This window comes from Bison bison, unplaced genomic scaffold, assembly GCF_000754665.1.
Source record: "Bison bison bison isolate TAMUID 2011002044 unplaced genomic scaffold, Bison_UMD1.0 scf7180017846569, whole genome shotgun sequence".
Classification (NCBI taxonomy): Eukaryota; Metazoa; Chordata; class Mammalia; order Artiodactyla; family Bovidae; genus Bison; species Bison bison.
In genome coordinates, this window is record NW_011477142.1 from 41288 (window position 1) to 64820 (window position 23533).

A 23533-nucleotide genomic window follows, 5' to 3' on the forward strand; every position below is an offset into this window, starting at 1 on the left:
ACAATGAACAATCAGTATGGCGACATTCTCCAAAGAAGCAGAAAAACGGCTATGAGAAAAAAAAAGTTCCAGATGCAACACCTCTCCTTGACGCCAGCTCGCTGGAGTATCTGTTTGCTCAGGTAAGACGTTTGGGCCCAGGGAAGCCTGGAGTTCGTGGAGTGGGTAAGACATGGCAGGGGTCAGATTCCCTGGTGCAGCCGACCGTGGTGGCCGCTTAGATGCTTTATGACCTGTTCCGTGGGTCGTTCTCGCCAGCCTGGACTTGCTCCCGGTGAGGGGAAGGGAAGGCAGTTCAGCATCCAGTGGGGGCTGGTTATCCACTTGTGGGCCTTTCCCCATCCCTTGTTCCCCCAACCCCATTCAATTCCTCTCTGTGGTGCCTCTGCACCGAGAGCAGAGGGGAGCTCTAAGTGAGGGATGGTGTCATTGAGCAGGGTTGGTCATGAAGGTGCTTCTCAGCAGTCACAGAGGGCAAGGAGGTGGCTGCTCTGAGTCATAGCGGTGGTGAGTGGAATGGTTAGACACTAGAGAAAAGCCAGAAAGTGAAGTTCAAGTCACCCGAATTATATTAACTTGAGATAACTAGCATTTTTATTTGTGTGCTTCCTGATTTTATCATTGGAGAAGGCAATGGCACCCCACTCCAGTACTCTTGCCTGGAAAATCCCATGGACGGAGGAGCCTGGTAGGCTGCAGATATGTACCATGCACTCGTAGTATCTGAAAATATCTTATTCGGAGTGTCTGTGTACTTCTTGCTAAGCTGCTGCAGATACTGTGGTGAGCAAGACAGACATGGTCTCTGCAAGCCCCAGATATTTAATTGAATTGGACAAACAAAACAAGCAGATAAAATGATACATAGATAATACACAAGGAATTGTGAAAAGTTCTATGAACGAAAAAGCTTTTGTTGTAAGGAATGTGGGGAGGGAGGTTTGAATGGGGAGAGCTAATTTAAATAGTATAATCAGAGGTCTCTCCAAAGAGGTGGCATTTGTACTGAACTTGGAAGAATAAAAAAGTGTCTGCATTTCTCAGGGAGCAGTAGGGAAAGTATTTCTTTGGAGAGGAGCGAAGTTTTTCAAAGGCAGCACTGCTGACACTTGGGGTGGATGATTCTCTGCTGTAAGGCGCTGGGCACTGTGGAATAGTTACGTGCACCCCTGGCCTCCCTGCTCGTTGGGTGCCAAGTAGCGTCATCGTTGTGGCAGTAGGGCTGGAGGGAAATGGCTGGGTCTGCGGTTAATTTTGGAGGTGGACTTGATGTGACTTGCTGTGAAGTTGGATGTGAAAGGTTGAGGGTGGAAGCATCGAAGGTGATTTTGAGATTTGTATTTTGGGCAGTGTCTGACAGATAATGGAGTGATTCCCTGCATAGGAAAGAGTGGATGCAGCAGGTTGGAAAAGGGGGGATGGAAACAAGGAGCTCTCTTTCAGAGATCCCTGTGAGATATGCAAGTGGAGATTCCTGGTAGGAAGTTGAGTATGATACTGGAATCCAGAGGAAAAGCCAGCCTTCATTTAACTAATCATTGTTTCTAAACGTTTTTGGTTTTTTGTCCCCCTGTTACACTATCACTGTTACAAAACAGCCTCAAATATATTTCTGAATATGTGTTCTCCTTATTATTTCCTTAGGATGTAGTGTTTCACATTTGGGTTTTGTGTCACAGTCGTCATCTGCTATACAGCTTTAGTTATTGATTGCACTTTCCATAACATATCTGAGGAGTGGCCTCAGAGACTGCAGAGAAGTGAAACAGCACAGCCCTGGGCAGATACTGTGTGGAAAAAGTAAAGTGAACCGGCGATTTTCACATTGGCCTTTTTGAATCCAGCCTCCCAGTTTTACACATATTCATGTCCGAGATTGATTCTTTTACTTTTTTGGAAGAAAAAGTGTAAAGAAAGAGTGCCCCATACTTCAGGAGTGAGTATGACATTAGAATCTGACATTTCAGAGCTTTGGGAATGAATTACTTGAGGTAGTTGTACAGTGATGTTTACAGAAAATCACAGCCAGATGAAACAGTTTCGAATTTTGTTCTCTTTCACACACACTGCTGGCAGAGATGATTGTTGTTGGTCCTAAGTAATTTATAGAAGCAGTCAGTGTCCTATTCTCACTGACAGAAACCAGCAGTCCTGCCTTGAAAAAAGGAGAACGGCAGCGGTGAGAACCCTTCATCCAAAACCCATTAAAGTTGCTTCAGGGAAAGCGAGTGTCTTCCTGATGTAGGACCACCACCCCAGACTTCATGTCTGCCTCTTTCCAAGCTGGAGAAAGGCTAACAGTCCCTTCCTGAGAGCTTGGTCCACTTGCAGTCGGTGAGAAGAGACCGAGTGTGACTGTGGCTCCGTGTTGCAGAGCCGCAGCCCTGTAGTCACATCTGGTCTGATACCCATTGCTCTCCACCCCTCACCACACGCACACACTCATGAGGTCCTCGGTGCCCACAGGGCTATGTCTTTATACTTGTCTTTGGTTTTGGTAACTACTTGAGGTTATGTATTTCCATTTGTTCTTCTTTCTTTTCTGGAGTCTCCATGAGATCAGGGATGTGGTTTGGTCTGCTGCTAGCACCTTGAATATCTGGCCCATAATTAGTTCTTGTTAGTCAATAATTACCAACTGAGTGAGTGATGTTATTTAACCTTTTGGTGCCTTAGATTCCTCATCTGTTAGGCAGAGTTGATGGTGGTAGCATCCCCCTCATAGGGCTGTTGTAAAGATTAAATGAAATAGTGAATGAGGAACCTCGCACAGTGCCTAGCACTCAGGGCAGGGCTTAATAAAGGGGACTGAGCAGTGATGTTATTGTCATTACTCTGTACAAGACAGGTACATATTGGTCGCTGCTTTTTAGTTTTCATTTTTGTTTTCTGAAGCCCTCATGGACTCTTGGAATGTGTGGCATACCTCCATGAGTGAGGGGTTGTATTTTGAGGATGCGTTTCACTATTAGAAACTTTAACAGCAGATGTTGAAAAAACTCACATGTGGTCATAACCCAGTGTAGAATCTGGATTCCTTCTCCTTTCTGTAAATCTACATCAGGAGGGAGGTGGGTGCTCAGTTCATTGTGGAGCTAACAAATGATCAAACCCCAGCCAGCTGTCACCTCCCATGCCCTGGTGCAGTCCAAGCCTAGTACCTGCTACTTTTTACCATCACTTCCATGGGAAGCCCTGTGGAGGGGCTTCATGACTTTTAAAGGAATGAATTAACCTGGGGAAAACATTTCCCAAGCCCTTTCATACCCAACTGTTGAGAAAGAGGTGCCAGGGAAACTAAATCTCATTAGTCTCATTGCTGTACTGCATTTTGGGTGGCACTTCCCTGTGTGGGGAACCTTCCTCCTAAGATCAGAAATGTGGGCGGATGCTTAAAACTTAAGTGGTGATTCATTTCTTCTCATCTCTGTTCCAAAGGGACAGTATGATTTGGTCAAATGCCTGGCTCCCATTCGAGACCCCAAGACGGAGCAGGATGGGCACGACATTGAGAACGAGTGTCTTGGGATGGCCGTGCTGGCCATCTCCCACTACGCCATGATGAAGAAGATGCAATTGCCAGAACTCCCCAAGGACATCAGGTAAACCTTCCTGCTGGCTGAAAAACTGATTGTGGGGATGGTGTTATTTTTATACATTCTCATACATCTCAGTGGTTGGCTGACTACTGCCTTCTGCAGAGCCAGCTTTTTTTAAGAATATTTATAATAAAAGGTAGTACAATTATCATTGTGTCCTGAATTGGAATGTTGGCTGACGACCTCAGAAATGTGTACTAGGGTGAAAGTTCTGGGCTGGGTCGCCAGTCAAATGAGTGGCCCACATGCCCTCCCCCTTGCTCTCTGCCCATGCTGGGCATTGGCATCTGTCCCTGCACTTTTTCCTTTTGTGCTGGATCTGTCCTAAAATCCTTCTTGATGTAGCTCTAATGCAGCTGCTATCATTTCCAGCCTGTACTGGTTTACTGGAGAGCTGTTAATTCCAATGTGAAGCACGATCAACTGTTACCTTAAGAAAATTATATTTACTTAAAAATTATCATTTGCAAGCAAGTCCTTCTGAAGGAATATTCAATCTGTATAACTTCCACCTATCTATGAAATACTAATATAATTTTTATTTTATTTTTTTGGCCACCCACCCATCATGGGGGAAATCTTAGTTCTCCAGCCAGGGTCAAACTGATGCTCTCTGCAGTGTAAACACAGTCTTAACCATTGGACCACCAGGGAAGTCTGGAAATATACTTTTTAAATCAATGCACTATTATGTATATCTGGAAATATACTTTTTAAATCAATGCACTATTATGTCTGTCCCAAGACAGTCACTTTAAGAGGGGATTATTTCTAGCAGTGTTATTTGTGATAGGTGGCATGCGCCTTCTCGTAAGGCTACATCTTGTGTCTCCCTGCCCTTGCCCAGAGTCTGGAGCAGATCACAAGGTGCTCCTCAGAAATGCAGGGACTGGTGAGACACATGCTGTGCTGTTTTCTCCTGTTTCTGTGGCGCTTGCTCTGGGGATCTCTGTATTTTTGCATGAGGCTAAAGTTAAAAATAGCTCTCCTCTGACCTTCCCCTCCGTTACATTAATCTAAAAAAGAAGTTACAGTATTTGTTGGGGACAAATTTCAAGCTCCACAGTTTTCCGCTGTTGTGAAACTATCAGTGCGGCAGGGATTCCCCTGTGCTGGGTGCTTTCTCAGGCTGAGTCTCCCCACTTGTTTTACCGCCAGCAGACTTGCTCTCTTTTTTCTCGGGTGTTCGTACCCCTCTTAAAGCTGGGTCTTGTTCTCACAGTGTATCCATTTGCTGTGATTCTTAGTCATAGATACTCTCTCATTAGCACCTGGATGGTTAACTAATCTTTCACTTTATCTGTTGATCCATTTAATGTATCTGGGACATTTGCACACAGCAAACACTAGGTCTTTTGTATTTGATTAGCTTTTATGTGTTTTTCCTATTTCTTATAAAGGCAACCTGTGATCTTTATAGAAAAACTGTCGAATAGATGTGCAAGTAGAACGTGTGAAGCATCTGCCATCACTCTTGACACCTTCCAGGTGGCTTTCTAACCGCTGAGGTTCTGGCTGAACCTTAGCAACAGTGTGTTCATGTGAACGCAGTGTACGTGGGAAGGAACAGTGACGTTAGCAAACAAAAACACAAAGCTGCCATTTTGCTGCCTGCTTTTGTGACCCAGAAAATCTGATGATTCCTGTAGGAATTTCCATTTCAGTAAAATCTATGGAACAGGTACTTGTCTCTCTTCTTTCAGTCCCTCTTCACCTCCATCTCCCTATGATTGTCATCCTGAGTTTTACTCCCAAGACCTCTGGGAGTAGAACCTTTCTCGTTTGGCAACACAGAGAAGGAAGGGTTACGGGCTTACGTTTGTTTCTGAGCTATTCTGCTAACCTATACATAAAAAAGAGATTTTTTTCTTTCAAACTTTCTTTTAGCTACAAGCGATATATTCCAGAAACATTGAATAAGTCCATCAGACAGAGGAACCTTCTCACCAGGATGCGGATAAATAATGTTTTCAAGGATTTTCTAAAGGAGTTTAACAACAAGACCATTTGTGACAGCAGCGTGTCCACGCACGACCTGAAGGTGAAATACCTGGCTACCTTGGAAACTTTGACAAAACATTATGGTGCTGAAATATTTGAGACTTCCATGCTACTGATTTCATCAGAAAATGAGATGAATCGGTTCCATCCAAATGATAGTGGAAATGTTCTCTGCTATGAAGTGATGGTGACTGGAAATCTTGGAATCCAGTGGAGACAGAAACCACATGTAAGTGCCGACAGGGGCTGGTTAGAACATCCTGTGTCACGTGGTGTGTTCTGTGTATTCTGTTGGTATTATTTCTTTGCATGTTCATCACGCCTGTCAGCTGAGTTTGTTTCATGGGCTAGAGAGAGTGTATCATTCATCTTTTATTGTGTCCATGTAGCAGTAGATCTAAATAAATATTGAGTTCTGTAGGGAAATAGAGAAATGTAGCATATTGCAATATGTAATAATATAGTAATAGCAGACATTTACCAAGTGTTTACCATGTACCAAGTACTTTTCTAAGTAATTTTCATGGATTAACTCACTTATTCTTTAAATTTATGAGAGATACTACCATTTCCCCTACTTTATAGATGAACAGAAAGAGGTACAGACAAGCTAAGAAATTTGCCCAAGGTCGTAATTAACTAATAAGTGATTGTGCCAAGAATTGATTTTAGGTCTTTGGCTCCATGAAATAGGGTAATTTTTCTTGCAATTTGGAACTTCTTTTTGAAGTGTTTATTGAATGAGGCAATAGACCAGAGTGGTTTAAAAGCATGGGTTTTAAAGCTAAATAGACCTGGTTCACATCCTAGCTCCACTGTTTATATTTACATGGCCTTGGGAGGGTTACTTCATATATAGTCACATATTCATTATTCATCTATAAAAAGGTAACACTTACTGTACTACCTTATAGTGTTGTTGAGAAAACTGTCATTTAGCAAAGACTTATGTAATAATAAATGGTGTATAATAAATGCTCAATAAATAATTATAGCTGCTATCATCATTATTTGGGCTTCCCTGGTGGCTCAGACAGTAAAGCGTCTGCCTGCAATGTGGGACACCCAGGTTCGATCCTTGGGTCGGAAAGATCCCCTGGAGAAGGAAATGGCAACCCACTCCACTACTCTTGCCTGGAAAATTCCATGGACAGAGGAGCCTTATAGGCTACAGTCCATGGGGTCACAAAGAGTCGGACACGACTGAGCGGCTTCACTTCTTCTTCTTCTACTATTGATGTAAAGGTGAAATTTACTTTCTACTCCTGTTTTATTCTCATGCTAAAATAATGCCAAACACTTAACAAGCACTTTCTGTGTAGTATGGGTACTATTATTAAGAACCTACCTTCTGCTCTAAGAACCCTGTGAATACATAAGATCTCTGTTTTATGGATGGGTAAATGCAGGCTCAAAAAGATGACCTAACTAGTTAAATAACTGGCAGAGTCAGGATCTTATCCAGATCTCTAGTCTCCAAGACTCTGCTACACAAAATATGTAAGCTTGTACAGACACGTATGACTCCCCAAGTTATCCAAGCATGGGATTCATACCTGCCCTTGAAAATTCCAACTTGATTATGGCTGTCTAGTCAAGATAGTCAGTGGTAGATTCTAAAAGGAGAAAGCCCATGCTCAGCTGGGGGGACCTGATTGTAGATGTACGTCTAGCGGGCAGTTATTTCCGTTCCTGAATTTGCTTGTACATTACAGATTATGTTAAGAGTTTAGTCAGTGTGTCCTTTAAGGTCTTTTCCAGGGGTAGGGTCCTAAGAATCCCTGGTGGGACCTGAATAAGCCCATGGGTGCTGGCTCTCCCAGTTCCTCCATCAGTCCAGGCACTCTGGCTTTCTCTTGCTTGGCTGCAAGGCCCTATGTTCTTTTGCCAGGAGAAAATGAGAAATGCCAGGAGAAAATGAGAAAGCTGGCTTCACCCTGTCGCTTATGCATTTTATCAGATTGTTCCTGTTGAAAAGGAAAAAAACAAACTGAAACGGAAAAAACTGGAAAATAAACACAAGAAGGATGAGGAAAAAAACAAAATCCGAGAAGAGTGGAACAATTTTTCTTACTTCCCTGAGATCACTCACATTGTAATCAAGGAGTCTGTGGTCAGCATTAATAAGCAGGACAACAAAAAAATGGTAAGTTTCCTCCAGAAGTGATTCGGCCGGGGTTTGGTGCTGGGAGGGGACTTTGCTGAGGACAGTTATGCAGCACGTGCTCTTCAAGGTTCCTGTCCCCAAGAGAAAATCTTGTGATCATCTTATTTAAGCCAGAAAGTCCCTGTTGCTGACATTGACATTATCAGTGTCTGTGTTTAAGTTACCTGAGTGCGTTCTAGTGCCTTTCTTTGTTCTTCAAATGAAAACAGGATTTGTTATCCTCCCAAAGATATTTCAGTATCAATATTCAGTTCACAAAAATTAGTGGATTTGAAAAAAAATTTGGTGAGTGAGGGTTAGCATTTTCTCCCAAGGGCTCCTGCACGGCCCCCCTGCTGAGTTGGGTGGGTCACCTGGGATGAGGTCGGTGGGAAGCCCCGCTTTGCACTTGAGTGGACTGTTGGGCCGGTGGCTGTGGCCACAGTGACAGTCCTCGTCATGGTGTCAGGCACACCCAAGTGACTCTCGGACAGAGGAAGGAGTATTCAACTTCACTTCCTCTTTTCTGGTATCACTTGAGGACATGATCTAGACAGGCAGGCCAGTTTGGCAGGGGAAGTGGGAGCCCAGCCAAAACAAACATGTTTGTGTCAGGGAAGTCACGGCTGACTGCTCGTGGAAAGGACAGGATGGTGAGACACAGTGCTCCGTGCAGTAGAGGTGGTCACCTAGGGAAGTACCGTGTTTTGCCTGAAATTGGCAGATTTTACTGTGTCAAAATCCTAACACTCAGTGCTGGGAAAGAATCTGGTGATGCAGTTTAGGACAAGTGGTCATCCTTTTCTATCTAGAGTAATTAGTCTTTTGGGTATACCTTTTGGGAAAGCAGTTTGATTTGTTATGTTTAGTCGCTTAGTCGCCTCCAGCTCTTCGCAACCCGGTGGACTGCAGCATGTCATGCTTCTCTGTTCTTCACTGTCTCCCAGGGTTTGCTCAGACTCATGTCCATTGAGTCGGTGCCATCCAGCCATCTCATCAGCCTTCTCCTCCTGCCCTCAGTCTTCTCCCAGCATCAGGGTCTTTTCCAGTGAGTCAGCTCTTCTCATCAGGTAGCCAAAGTTTTGGAGCTTCAGCATCAGTCCTTCCAGTGAATATCCAGTGTTGATTTCGTTTAGGATTGACTAGTTTGATCTCCTCGCTGTCCAAGATAACATGTATTAAAAGGCTTGAAAATATCTACATATCCCTCCATTCAGGAAATGAGGATCTGTCTTTCAGAAACAGTGAGATGCAGGCAGTGGGCGATGAGTGAGAATGTTTATCCCAGCAGCAGTTACTGTGTCAAAAATGCTGAAACTAACCTGCACATATGATTATAGGAAAACGAGAAAATAAAATACAACTCATCTGAGAAGTAGAATATTAGGTAAACAAATTGCTGAATTTTTAAAAATCTGGAAGAATGCTTCATAAATGGAAAAAAGCAGAATATGAAACTTAATGGAACCAATTTTGTTTTAAAAAGTTTAAAGCATGCACATGCTGTTAGGAAAATAATCAAATATTAACAACTATTTGTTTATGATGGTATTATGAGTGATTTTAACTTTTAATTCTCCCTATCCTCCCTTTTTTCAAAATAAAGATACATTGATTGCCTAAGAAAACTGTAGTAAAAATGTGATGGAAGACAAAGAAGAGCCCAGATAGATGTTAGTGGAAACATGGAAAATGGCAAGAGGGAGAAAACAGAAATAAATGCTATTTATTCAGCATATTTGGAGAAGAAAATGGCAACCCATTCCAGTATTATTGCCTGGAGAATCCTGTGGACAGAGGGGCCTGGTGGGCTGCTGTCCGTAGGGTCGCACAGAGTCAGACATGACTGAAGTGACTTAGCAGTAGCATCAGCAGCATTCAGAATGTTATAGACATAAAGTCATATTGTCAGGATTTCAGCTGCACTTCCAGTGGGCAGTCTGAGACTTCAGGAGAGCTGTAGAAACTTGCACAGGGTCAGCTCCAGCCTGTACTGATTTGGGCTCCAAGGTGTCCTCTCCCTCGCAGACTCCGTAGTGAGGGAGAGCTTGGCACATCTGTGGTCTGGCTGTTCCAACATGGGCAAACCCTGGAGACATGGCCGAGAAGAAGGAACGGCAGCCAGTGGGTGCAGGCTTTGAGAGCCTTCCCTGTCCTGTCCTAGCTGACAGTCAAGGGCAGCACCCAGATGGCGCGCCTGTCGTCTAGGCCAGGGCTCACCCTGGCCACCCGGGCCCACCCAGGCTGGCGGCTCTGTGCCAAGCTGCAGTGCTTGTGGGGCTGGGGGAGGCGAGAAAAAACCCTTACTTGATCTCCTCGTTACTTTTTCTTTTACAAATACGAGGCCTGCTATGCGCCAGGTACTTCCTGTTGTAAAGACTTTGCAAATACGAACTCTTTTCATTTTCTTATTGACTGTATGAAGTGGGTATTTTATTATTCCCATTTTACGAAGGAGGAATCTGAGGCACAAAAAAGCTAAATAACAGCCAAGGTCATACAACTGTGACATTAAATCATTTGAAATTGCTGATATTTGATAATTTTTGACAAAAAATGATGATTACATATGCTTAAATATACATAGAAACACTGAGGTTTGAACCCAGATAAACTGGCTCCTGAAGCTGGTGGGTTAACCCTGTGTAATGCTTTTTCTCATTTATCTCATCCCCCATCCCTTCCCAGCCATGGGATTTCCAAGCTGTATTTTGGTTGCCGCTTTCAGGAAAGCATGATGCGACCATGTTATCAGATCATATCTTGATTTATCTCTTCTGTCTGCATCTTCTTGACATCTCCCCTTTCTATTCAGACTTCTGCTTTCAGAGAACTTAAACACTTACTTGGTTTCATTTGTATGTAGTTGGGTGAAGGGCTACCCAAGCCAGACTGTCTTGCCTTTGCTCTTTGGGGCTCTGCAGGGAGATGCTGGGTCATACCTTAAAGGAAACCCACTTAGCACAGAGCCTCCTTCCTGATCACGATCCCTATGGTAGTCCTGCCCTCTCTTGGCCTCCTTGGCTCACAGCCCCAAAGCAGCTTTCCTTTGGCATCATAGCTAACTCTCATTATAAGCCCTTTACCTCCATTCTGCTGGTTGCTTATATCCCTCTGCCCGCACCCCTTCATCGGTCTCGTCTCTGCTTTTCTCTGCCACCAGGCTTTTCTTTCTCCATTGTTATGGAAAGAGTGTTATACTCCAGTGTCGTTTTGCCCTTCTCTTAAGGCTCCAGTGTGTGTTAATGTTAGTATTTTTGTGAGCCAAAGCTCTAAATCACGGCTTTATATACCTTCCTTCATCAGATGTTCCTGGTTGACCCCACAGTTCCAACTCAAATAAATGCTCATCTCTGCTCAGGGTTATAGGATTAAGACAAAAACCTCACCTGTCTTTACCTCGGAGCATTTTTCTTCCTTCCATGAAAACTCCCTCCCTCCTCCTCTTCTCTCTTGCCTTTGCCTCTCCCGCTGTGAGTAATACTGGGCCTCCTCCAGACCCTCAGAGTTCCCTAATCTCACAACCTCATCATTGTGTCTGGGACCGTTCCTGAATTAAAATCCAGAGTTTCACCCTCTGAGCCGGCTCTGGATGGGATAAAGCACCTGTGCCTCTTTCTTTTTCTATAAGCAGGAATAATGTGTAGTGCCAGGACCAGGGTACCACCTGCACACTCTCTGTTCTTCCCGCCTCCACTCTTTTATGTTGTTGCCACCTTGAATCAGCCTTCCTCTTCCATCTGGTCCCAGGGGCAGCTTCTCCATGGTCTCATGTCTCCCACACAGCTGCCTGTCCCCTGCTCCCCCTATATACACTATTCTTCATCCAAAAAAAGGTTTGAGGTAATAGATAAAAGAGTGTGGTGAACAGTCAGAATTGTTTATAAATGCAAGGGTGCAGTTACTGTCAACAGAAGGAGCTTCCCTGCGGGGTCATGCATCCTCCATTATGTTGAACATGAATATCTTCTCACTGTGTACCTGCCCAGAGAGTCAGCTGCTGCTTGAGATGGCAGGCGTGTGATGTAACCATGGGCATTTCTGCTCTCTTGCAGGAACTGAAGCTCTCTTCCCACGAGGAGGCCTTGTCCTTCGTGTCCCTGGTCGATGGCTACTTCCGGCTCACGGCAGACGCCCATCACTACCTCTGCACTGACGTGGCTCCCCCATTGATCGTCCACAACATACAGAATGGCTGTCATGGTCCAATCTGGTTGGTTCGATAACTTTTCCAGTTATCTTTGGTGTGAAAAGAACAAAGAGATGAAGGGGAGGGTGGCCTTCTCAGGCATGGGTGTCATCAAGCATTAGGCTGAGCACTTCCTTGGTGCCCTTGACTGTCCCTGCCATCCTGGCCAGGCCTTCCCGTCACCTCTTCTCCGTTATGTGGGTGTCCTCACAGTTGAACCCCTTACCTCTCCATAGCTGACCCAGAAGCGCTATACATCCTAACTCCTTGCTGTGCTAAACGCTCTGGGTGATGCGAGAAAGATAGCACATAGATCTCCTCAGCAGATGGTGTAGTGAGAAACAGAATCCCGAGTGGGCTTGTCCTCCGGTGCCAGATGCACAGTGAGGGTGACCAAGCCTCAGTGCTGGAAGGGCTTTGCTGGGTGTCTCGTCCCACCTGTATCTCAGACACCTCTGGTGATGGCGCCCCTAGTGCTTCACAAGGCAGCAAGAAGCTTGGAGCTCTGCAGACTTGCTCACCCTTCTGATGGGGAGTTGAGGTCTGCCTCCTTGTAGGTTCTGTCTACTCATCTGAGTTCTGCAGTTTGGAACGGTAGGAATTCAACTTCCTCTTATCCATGACCGTCCTTCAGGAAAAGGAACACAGCTGCTAGGTTTCTTCTGAGTCTCTTCCAGACCACAGTGTATCTGTGGAAGCACCTCTTCAGCCACCTTTTGCACGAAGCGGTCCCCACCTTCTTCCCGATCCTGGGTGCCTTGTGGACCGGCAGTTTGTCAGTGGTATGGTCCCAGCATGGAGAGGCTCTCACACACACAGAATTGCAGAGCAAGGGCTGAGCTTTATAATAAAGCATGGCCCTCAGATATCTAACTATAGTTAAGCGTCAGGGCTGTGGCACCTGCTTCTCCCCTTAGATTGGAAAGCCCTCCCTCCCGAGTCCATACACCCACCACTTCCTTTAGGGTCACTCACATGTCACCTTATTGGTGAAGTCTTCCCTGACCACCTTATATAAAATAATGACACCTCTTCCCCCTCTGTACCCGACCCTCCCTGACTCCTTCAGTCTGCTTTATTTGTTTTCAGTGACGTTTATTGCCTCCTGCCACGTTCAGTTTATGTACTTTGATTCTGTCTGCCTGCGCTTATCACCCGATGACTTGGAGCCCTTGGTGCCCTTCTAACACAGATTGACCACACAGCCCCCTTACCAGCCTCATTGAGCAGAACTCACTGCATGTAGTAACCTCACGTGTGGATTTATTGAGCAGCTGTTTGTTCACTGCATCCTGTGTGCGAGACTCTTCCGTCCTGGGGACACAGGAGTGTCGGACAAGCATGTTTTCTACTCACAGCCTTTCAGTTCTCGTTGATTTCTTTATTCAGTGTTTATTTCTCAGTTATTCATTTATCTATTGATAAGTGATATGATAAGCTGCTATGAGCCAGGCATGCTCTGGTTATTGTGGATACAGCAATGAACAGGACAGCCCCAAATTCCTGCTATCCTGAGGCTCACGTTCCAGTTGTGCAGCCTGGGATGGTGGTGGAGGGACCCCTACCACAGCATCGAGGCAGCTCCACGTCCCAGCCTTGGGGGAGCTCTTCTGGCCAGAGTGGAGACGGTGTGTGTGGGGAAGTCGGGGATGGGTGGGCTCAGGGCCTGGGGCAGTGGGCTGAGCCCCCTTCTTGACCTTGGAGACCTGGTCTGTTTTGAGGCTTCTCAGCACCTCAGCCTGCCTCACATCTTACACAGGAGAGGATAGGACCCAGGCCAGGTAATACAAGGGGACAGCAGGCTTGAGGCCTCTGAGGGTGTGGGTGTCCGTGGGGCTTGGCGTGCTTCTGTTTGGTGTGATCTCCCTCTCTGCCTCTCTCTCCTAGCACGGAGTATGCCATCAATAAGCTGCGGCAGGAGGGGAGCGAGGAGGGGATGTACGTGCTGCGGTGGAGCTGCACCGACTTTGACAACATCCTCATGACCGTCACCTGCTTCGAAAAGTCTGAGGTCAGCTTGGGGGCTAGCTCGGGCCGCGCGCAGCCCACCCAGGAGCTTGCGTGGTGAGGGGCGGGAGTCAGAGGCCTGGGCCCCTGAGGAGCCCCCGCAGTTCTGACGCGGGCCGCCTGCTGTCCCAGCGGAGCCCACTTGCAGGCAGTCGACCCTTTGGTCCTCAAGACCCTTTCTTTCTTCCTTCAGGGGACCCACAGCAGGGTTCTCTGTGCTCTGGAAGGTGGAATGTGGCCAGAAAACGAGCTCACACAAAGCACCCAGGGGCTTAAAGTGGTTTATTTTATACTCGGCTCTATCACAGACCCGAGCTCCGTCTGTCTGTGGCCTTCACTGGTACAAACCAGCACCAATAAGACCTATTGGAAACCTGACCTAACACAGTTTTCCCCAGATGGAAGCTGCAGGCATTTTACCAAATTGCTGTCCTGCATTTTAACAAGATTTCTGTTAATGACTCAGGTGTGGTTGGAAGCTGGGAATGATGTGAGAGAAATCCTAATATTTTGGCTCAGGTAGAAGCTGAATTCCTGACTTGGCCTCACTAAACCACAGTGCTTTGTGATTCATGTAATTTTTTAAAAAATACAAGGAATGGACTACTTTAAAAGAGAGAGTTTTACAGAATTAGTCCACATAAATACACTGGTGTTGACTGGGTTCACCATGAGCTGTGAGAACTGAGGTGGGGGAGGGGCCAGCAAGGTGAGAGTCAGCGTATGTGTTACTGCAGGCCTCAGACATGGGAGGAAGAGTACAGGACAATCCCTGGGGCTGGACTCAGTCAGGAGTGGGGGAGGAAGTGGTGGAAGGAACCCAGTGCTGCCAGAGTCCTGGGCGAAGTCTCGAGGGGCTGCTGCTCGCCTGGGGTGCTCCTGGATGCTGCGGCCTTGGGGCTGACAGGTGCAGTGGCTCAACGCCTGGCAGGCCTGTTGCCTTGGCAGGATTCCTTTCTTCTGCATTCAGTCAGTCTCTGGAGGAAGTTTTATGTTTTTACCAGGGGTGGGAGCATGAGACGGCCCAGCCACCTTTGCAGGTGGGATTGACCTGGGCTGTGCCGAGAATGGCAGTGATTCAGTCCCATTTTCAGGTTACCTGGGGAAATCTGGAATCAGAGATGGGGTCACTCCTACTGTTTGCTTCAGCTCAGCTGACATTGTGCTGAGCACTTTATCTGTATATTCTCATTTAAGCCTTACTATAGCCCTATAAGATAGGTTGCATTATCCCGTTGCACAGATGAAGAAACTGAGGCATCAAGATGTTAAAGATCTTGTCTTAGTTTACACCATAAGCAGATCTTTCTGGCCCTCATTCGAACCACTCAAATAGTGTTCTTTGTACAAAAGTTCTCATGAAGGAAAGCTTCTGTTGTACTTCCTCTCTGGGGCACCATGCAACCCGGAAACGAGACCAGACAACTGTCTCCCATGTCCCCACAGGTTCTTAGAAGAGCTCAGTTTGAGGGAGTCCTGGATACATTTTGCTGTAGTACTTATTTCATATGTAATAATATTTGCTAACCTCTATTGAGTACTTGCTGTGCTATGCTTAGTCGTGTCTGACTCTCTGCGATCCCATAGACTGTAGCCAGCCATGCTCCTTTTGTCCATGGGGATTCTCCAGGCAAGAATACTTGAGTCAATTGCCATGCCCTCCTCCAGAGGATCTTCCCAACCCAGGTCTCCCACATTGAAGGTGGATTCTTTACCTCTGAGCCACCAGGAAAGCCCCTATAAAGTGCTTACTTTTTTACATGCACCTTGCCATATAACCGTAGCCACAGTACTGAGGTCGGTGTTTTCATGGAGTTCATTTTAAGTGCCAAAGTGAAGTGATACTCTTGTGGAAATCATTGCTGTGTGAGACTGTTTCCTTGGTGTTATTAATAACTCCCATTTGTCAGCACCTTCTCCTGGATCTCCCTTATTACGTATTATTTCTAATATTATTATTATTAGATAATATTATATATTATTAGATAATATTTACCTTTATTAGATATTATTTAATTTACATGTAATAAGCTTTTCATTTCTAAATAACTTTAGATTTACAGAAACGTTACAGAGATAGTATGGAGCTTCTGTTTGCCCTCCACCTGGCTTCTCCTATTGTTAACATCATACATACCCAGGAGAGGTTTGCCTGACCCCTTTTAAAACAAATTCTTTCTGATCATTTTCCTAAATGGCAGGTGCTGGGTATCCAGAAACAGTTCAAGAACTTTCAGATCGAGGTGCAGAAGGGCCGCTACAGCCTGCATGGCTCGGACCGCAGCTTCCCGAGCCTTGGGGACCTCATGAGCCACCTAAAGAAGCAGATCCTGCGCACGGACAACATCAGCTTCGTGCTGAAGCGCTGCTGCCAGCCCAAGCCCCGAGGTCAGTGCCTCCGAGCCAGAGGCAGGCTGCACCCCTCGCCACGCTCTGAGCCCAGGCCAACTGAAAGGCACTGGGCGCGTTGAGGAAAGTGGTTCTTGCGCCACAACTTCTGGGTGTTTTTCATTGGGTTTTGTTACACGTCTGTCCCTGGTTCACATCCTATTCCTCGGGCGTCAGCATTTTCTGTAGAAAAGACATACACCTTTTCTCAGTGTCTCAGTTAAGCTGCAGAAAGAGGCATGTTTAGGATTAGTAAGCAAGAATTTTTTTTCTTCCTTTTGATAAAATGTCCTGAGAGTTCCCCTGTCAGTGGTTTATATGTCAGTCTGAGAAATGGTCCCGGCACATCTTCTGTGGGCCAAGGATTATGTTAGAGGCAGAGAAATGCACACGACGCAGTCCCTGTGCCCCAAGGGATTCCAGCCTAATACAAAAAAATGTTACAGATAAATGAGGCCACTGCAGCATATGATCATCAGCATAGTACACACACATATTAAGCCCTGGGGTTGCAGAGGAGAGGACGGTCAAGATCCCTGAGTCACATGGTGTGGATGGCTACACAGAGGAGGTGCATCTTGAGCCGAGTGTTGGATAGTGAACAGTGCTGCCAGTTAGCTAAGGGAATTCCCAGCACGCATGTGCAGGGCAAAGCAGAAAGCAGATGTAGACACTGCAGAAAAGCAGTAGAGGGCTAAAGTGTTCGTGACATTGTACAGGAGACAGGGATCGAGACCATCCCCAAGAAAAAGAAATCCAAAAAGCAAAATGGCTGTCTGAGGAGGACTTACAAATAGCTGTGAAAAGAAGAGAAACAAAGAGCAAAGGAGAAAAGGAAAGATATACCCATTTGAATGGAGAGTTCCAAAGAAGTGAGGAGAGATAAGAAAGCCTTTCTCAGCAATCAGTGCAAAGAAATAGAGGAAAACAGTAGAATGGAAAAGACTAGAGATCTGTTCAAGAAAATTAGAGATACCAAGGGAACATTTCATGCAAAGATGGGCTCGATAAAGGACAGAAATGGTATGGACCTAACAGAAGCAGAAGATATTAAGAAGAGGTGGCAAGAATATGCAGAAGAACTGTACAAAAAAGATCTTCACGACCGAGTTAATCATGATGGTGTGATCACTCACCTAGAGCCAGACATCCTGGAATGTGAAGTCAAGTGGGCCTTAGGAAGCATCACTACGAACAAAGCTAGTGGAGGTGATAGAATCCCAGTTGAGCTATTTCAAATCCTGAAAGATGATGCTGTGAAAGTGCTGCACTCAATTTGCCAGCAAATTTGGAAAACTCAGCAGTGGCCACAGGACTGGAAAAGGTCAGTTTTCATTCCAATTCCAAAGAAAGGCAATGCCAAAGAATGTTCAAACTACCGCACAATTGTACTCATTTCACATGCTAGTAAAGTAATGCTCAAAATTCTCCAAGCCAGGCTTCAGCAATATGTGAACCATGAACTTTCAGGTGTTCAAGATAGATTTAGAAAAGGCAGAGGAACCAGAGATCAAATTGCCAACATCTGCTGGATCATCGAAAAAGCAAGAGAGTTCCAAAAAAACATCTATTTCTGCTTTATTGACTATGTCAAAGCCTTTGACTGTATGGATCACAATAAACTGTGGAGAATTCTGAAAGAGATGGGAATACCAGACCACCTGACCTGCCTCTTGAGAAACCTGTATGCAGGTCAGGAAGCAACAGTTAGAACTGGGCATGGAACAACAGACTGGTTCCAAATAGGAAAAGGAGTCCGTCAAGGCTGTATATTGTCACCCTGCTTATTTAACTTCTATGCAGAGTGCATCATGAGAAACGCTGGGCTGGAAGAAACACAAGCTGGAATCAAGATTGCTGGGAGAAATATCAATAACTTCAGATATGCAGATAATACCACCCTTATGGCAGAAAGTGAAGAAGAACTAAAGAGCCTCTTATGAAAGTGAAAGAGGAGAGTGAAAAAGTTAACTTAAAGCTCAACATTCAGAAAACTAAAATCATGGCATCTGGTCTCATCACTTCATGGCAAATAGATGGGGAAACAGTGGCTGACTTTATTTTTTGGGGCTCCAGAATCCCTGCAGATGGTGATTGCAGCCATGGAGTTGAAAGATGCTTACTCCTTGGAAGGAAAGTTATGATCAACCTAGATAGCATATTCAAAAGCAGAGATATTACTTTGTCAACAGAGGTCCGTCTAGTCAAGGCTATCGTTTTCCCAGTGGTCATGTATGGATGTGAGAGTTGGACTATAAAGAAAGCTAAGTGCTGAAGAATTGAAGCTTTTGAACTGTGGTGTTGGAGAAGACTCTTGAGAGTCCCTTGGACTGCAAGGAGATCCAACCAGTCCATTCTGAAGGAGATCAGTCCTGGGTGGTCATTGGAAGAACTGATGTTGAAGCTGAAACTGCAATACTTTGGCCACCTGATGCGAAGAGCTGACTCATTTGAAAAGACCATGATGCTGGGAAAGATTGAGGGCAGGAGGAGAAGGGGACGACAGAGGATGAGATGGTTGGATGGCATCACCGACTCAACGGACACAAGTTAGGTAGGCTTCGGGAGTTGGTGATGGACAGGGAGGCCTGGCATGCTGCGGTTCATGGGGTTGCAGAGTCGGACACAAATGAGCAACTGAACTGAACTAAATATGTTCAGTGCACTTAGAAAGAAGGAAGGAGGAGGCGACTAGTGCAGACTCAGGATCATTGGAGGCTTTGTTTGCCACACCATGGAACTGGACTTTATTGTGCAGGCAGTGAGGAGTCACGGGTGGATCACGGAGTGAAATGGATAGAAGAGGTGAAGAACTCGGCCACTTTTATTATTAATTTTTGTTGTGGTAAACTTGCTTTACAATGCTGTATTAGCTTCTGCATAGCAAAATGGACCAGTCACACGTATACATATATCCCCTTGCTCTTTTTTTTTGAAATTGAATTATTGTTGATTTACAATGTTACATTTCTGATGTACAGCAAAGTGATTCACATATCTGTATATTTTTTCAGATTCTTTTCCATTATAGTTTATTACAAGCTGCTTAATATAGTGCCATGTGTATACAGTAGGACTTTGTTTACGTATTTTTATATATAGTAGTTTGTATCTGCTAATTTCAAATTCCTAATTTATCCTGACGTGCACTCCATTTCCTTTTTGGTAAGGATAAGTTTGTTTTCTGTGTTTGTGAGTCTGTTTCTGTTTTAGAAATAAGTTCATTCCATATGTAAGTGATCATACAGTTTTGTCTTTCTCTGTCTGACTTACTTCACTTAGTCTGATAATCTCCGGGTCCATCCATGTTGCTGCAAATGGCATCATTTCATACTTTTTATGATTGAATAATGTTCCATTGTGTGTGTGTGTCAGACATGCATTGTGTGTGTGTGTATATATTTCTGTGTGTCTCTCTATACTGCACATCTTTATCCATTCATCTGTCAGTGGACGTTTAGGTTGTTTCCATGTTTTACTGAGATATGTTCCCTCTCTATCCATTTTGAATGGATGTTTAATTTTATCAAATGCTTTTTCTGCATCTATTGAGATGATCATGTGGTTTGTCTTTTCTTTTGTTGATGTGGTGTATCACATAGATTGATTTGTGTTTGTTGAACCATTTTTGTGACCCTGAGATGAATCTATCTCAGTCATGGTGTGTGATCCTCTTTATGTGTTGCTGAATTACATTTGCTAGTATTTTATTGAGGAGTTTTGCGTCTGTATTCATTAGAGATATGGGCCTATAATTTCCTTTCTTGCTGTTGTCTTTGTCTGGTTTTAGTATCAGGAAGATGGTGGCTTCATAAAACGAATTTGGGAGTGTTCCTTCCTCTTGAGTCTTTTGAAAGAGTTTGAGAAGGATCGATGTAAGTTTTTCTTTGTATGTTTGGTAGCATTCCCCAGTGATTGCTCTTTTTTAAGCACCATAGACAGTGTCATTGATGTCCTGCTGGTAGATTCATCACCTCTTAGAATGTGAGAACTGGAAGGTCACGTACGGTCACTTGATCAGTGTCCCGTCTGATAGGAGAGAAAACAGATCTGGAGATGTGAAGTGGGTCTCATTAAAGGCCAGGGTCAAAGGGGTTTTGAGTGCCTGATCTATCTCCAGTGCCAGATCCCTTGAGTACCAATTATTTTGATGTTTCTCTGCCACACAGTACTGGCCTGCATACGTCAGATTCCTTTCTTAGGAGGAGTCAGGCCTTAAGGAAAGGGCAGCACAGTTGTTCCTGAGGACCCAGCAAGTGTAGTCAAAGACACTCTCAGTTCGGTTCAGTTGCTCAGTCGCGTACAAATCTTTGTGACCCCGTGGACTGCAGTACTCCAGGCTTCCCTGTTCATCACCAACTCCCAGAGCCTACTCAAACTCAGGTCCATTGCATCAGTGATGCCATCCAACCATCTCATCCTCTATCGTCCTCTTCTCCTCCCGCCTTTAATCTTTCCCAGCAACAGGGTCTTTTCCAGTGAGACAGTTCTTCACATCAGGTGGCCAGAGTATTGGAGTTTCAGCTTTAGCATCAGTCCTTCCAATGAATATTCAGAACTGATTTCCTTTAGGATGGACTGGTTGGATCTCCTTGCAGTCCAAGGGACTCTCAAGAGTCTTCTCCAACACCACAGTTCAGAAGCATCAATACTTCAGCGCTCAGCTTTCTTTATAGTCCAACTCTCCCATCCATATATGACCACTGGAAAAACCATAGCTTTGACTAGAAGGACCTTTGTTGGTCAAATGTCTCTGCTTTTAAATATGCTGTCTAGGTTGGTCATAGCTTTTCTTCCAAGGAGTAAGCATCTTTTAATTTCATGGCTGTAGTCATCATCTGCAGTGATTTTGGAGCCCCCCCAAAATAAAATCAGCCACTGTTTCCCCATCTATTTGCCATGAAGTGATGGGACCGGATGCCATGATTTTAGTTTTCTGAGTGTTGAGTTTTAAGCCAACTTTTTCACTCTCCTCTTTTACTTTCATCAAGAGGCTCTTTAGTTCTTCTTCACTTTCTGCCATGAGGATGGTATCATTTGTGTATCTGTAGTTATTGATATTTCTCCTAGCAATCTTGATTCCGGCTTGTGCTTCTTCCAGCCCAGCGTTTCTCATGATGTACTCTGCATATAAGTTAAATAAGCAGAGTGGCAATATACAGCCTTGACGTACTCCTTACCTGATTTGGAACCAGTTTGTTGTTCCATGTCCAGTTCTGTTACTTCTTGACCTGCATACAGATTTTCTCAAGAGGCAGGTAAGGTGATCTGGTATTCCCATCTTTTTCAGAATTTTCCACAGTTTATTGTGATCCACACCTTCAAAGGCTTTGGCATAGTCAGTAAAGCAGAAGTAGATGTTTTTCTGGAACTCTCTTGCTTTTTCGATGATCCAGCAGGTGTTGACAATTTGATCTCTGGTTCCTCTGCCTTTTCTAAATCCAGCTTGAACATCTGGAAGTTCACAGTTCACATACTGTTGAAGCCTGGCTTGGAGAATTTTGAGCATTACTTTACTAGCGTGTGAGATGAGTGCAATTGTGCAGTAGTTTGAGCATTCTTTGGCATTGCCTTTCTTTGGGATTGGAATGAAAACCGACCTTTTCCAGTCCTGTGGCCACTGCTGAGTTTTCCAGATTTGCTTGCATATTGACTGTAGCACTTTAACAACATCATCTTTTAGGATTTTAAATATCTTAACTGGAATTCCATCACCTTCACTAGCTTTGTTGGCAGTGATGCTTCCTAAGGCCCACTTGACTTCGCATTTCAGGATGTCTGGCTCTAGGTCACTGATCACACCATCACAGTTATCTGGGTCATGAAGATCTTTTTTGTATAGTTCTTCTGTGTATTCCTGCCATCTCTTCTTAATATCTTCTGCTTCTGCTTATTCCATACTATTTCTGTCCTTTATTGTGCTCATCTTTGCATGAAATGTTCCTTTGGTATCTCTGATTTTCTTGAAGAGATCTCTAGTCTGTCTGTTAACAGAGTGTGTCTGTGAGTCTTTCCATGCGTGGTGGGCAGAGGAAGCAACACCAGCACAAAAAGGGGCCTGGGTGCTTGATGTTTGAATCGCTTTTTGGTCTCCTAGCAAGGCACTGTCATTGAACTCGGTGAAAGAGGAAGGACTTGTGTGCTTGTTGATCAGATAGGGTTTCCTGCCAGCCTGGGGGTGTAACTTGCAGCCTTTGTTTTTGTGCTTCAAGATACTCTGCAAAGGTAAAAACACATCTGCCACTTGACTGTGAAACCTCAGGGTGGACTCTAACCTTAGAGCCCAGGAACCCTATTCACTCGCATAATCTCTCCTTCCAGATATGAGAGGCCCTTTTCGCTTTAGTGGGTTCAGGGATTAGAGGGTTCAGGCTGAGGCTGAGGAAATGGAGCACTGCAGGCCCGGGAGGCAAGGTGGCGGCAGGCTGGAGACGGGCATGTGGTTTCTCTGCTGGAATTTGCTGGGAGGCCTCTGGTGCGGCTGCCACCTTGCTGGAGACTGGCGGCTGCGGCGGGAGAAGCACAGGAACAGGGCTGAACCCTCCTCACGGCTTCTTGTGAGGCTTCTGGAGCACTGAGCTGAATGTGATGCTCAGTGTTTGTCTCTCCACTTGATTATAAACTCTTAAGACAGGATCTGGGTCTCACCACGATGATTCATGGGAGAGGCAGCCCCCAGCACAGAATGGGCGCTCCCTCATGTCGAGTGAATAGTTACAGCAGGAGCCACCACATTGGTGTGTACCTACTAGTCCCAAGCAGTTTATCTGCATTTTTAAGTTAGTTCTTTGTAGCTATTATAAATATGAGGAAATTGAGAATCAGAAATATTCACTAACTTGTTCAGAATCACACAACTGTTTGTATCCCTAGTGGTTACACTGAGAGTAGCAGTTAAAAAAAAAAAGTAGCAGTAAATAATAATGGTGATGATAATGGCTGCTGTCATCTATTATCACATGAGTAATTCTTAAGTTTGCCAGCCACCCATTGAGGTTCTTTCATGGTTTAAGTTGTTTAATCTTCATAATGATCCGTAGTATGTTGCTATCCATTATACTTACTCAAGATTGCTTCGATAGTTAGAGGAGGCATGGGAATTTGAACTCATGTTTTCTGACTCCAACCACAGTGCTCTTTCCCCTGTATCACACCCTCTGCAGAGTTACAAGTGCAGTTACCAGCCCGAGACTCTGGGGTGAG

The 23533-nt window shown here is 44.9% G+C and overlaps 1 protein-coding gene across 1 annotated transcript in view; it reads left to right on the plus strand.

The window, feature by feature from the left end:
* The window catches only part of JAK1 (Janus kinase 1), a 61368-nt gene that overhangs the window by 18479 nt on the left and 19356 nt on the right, over window positions 1–23533 (plus strand). Inside the window, exons 5-11 of the mRNA XM_010840162.1 lie at window positions 1–122; window positions 3439–3602; window positions 5487–5829; window positions 7561–7746; window positions 11802–11959; window positions 13823–13946; window positions 16144–16330. Coding sequence (XP_010838464.1) covers window positions 1–122; window positions 3439–3602; window positions 5487–5829; window positions 7561–7746; window positions 11802–11959; window positions 13823–13946; window positions 16144–16330 — 1284 coding nt within the window. The remainder of the gene's footprint in view (window positions 123–3438; window positions 3603–5486; window positions 5830–7560; window positions 7747–11801; window positions 11960–13822; window positions 13947–16143; window positions 16331–23533) is intronic.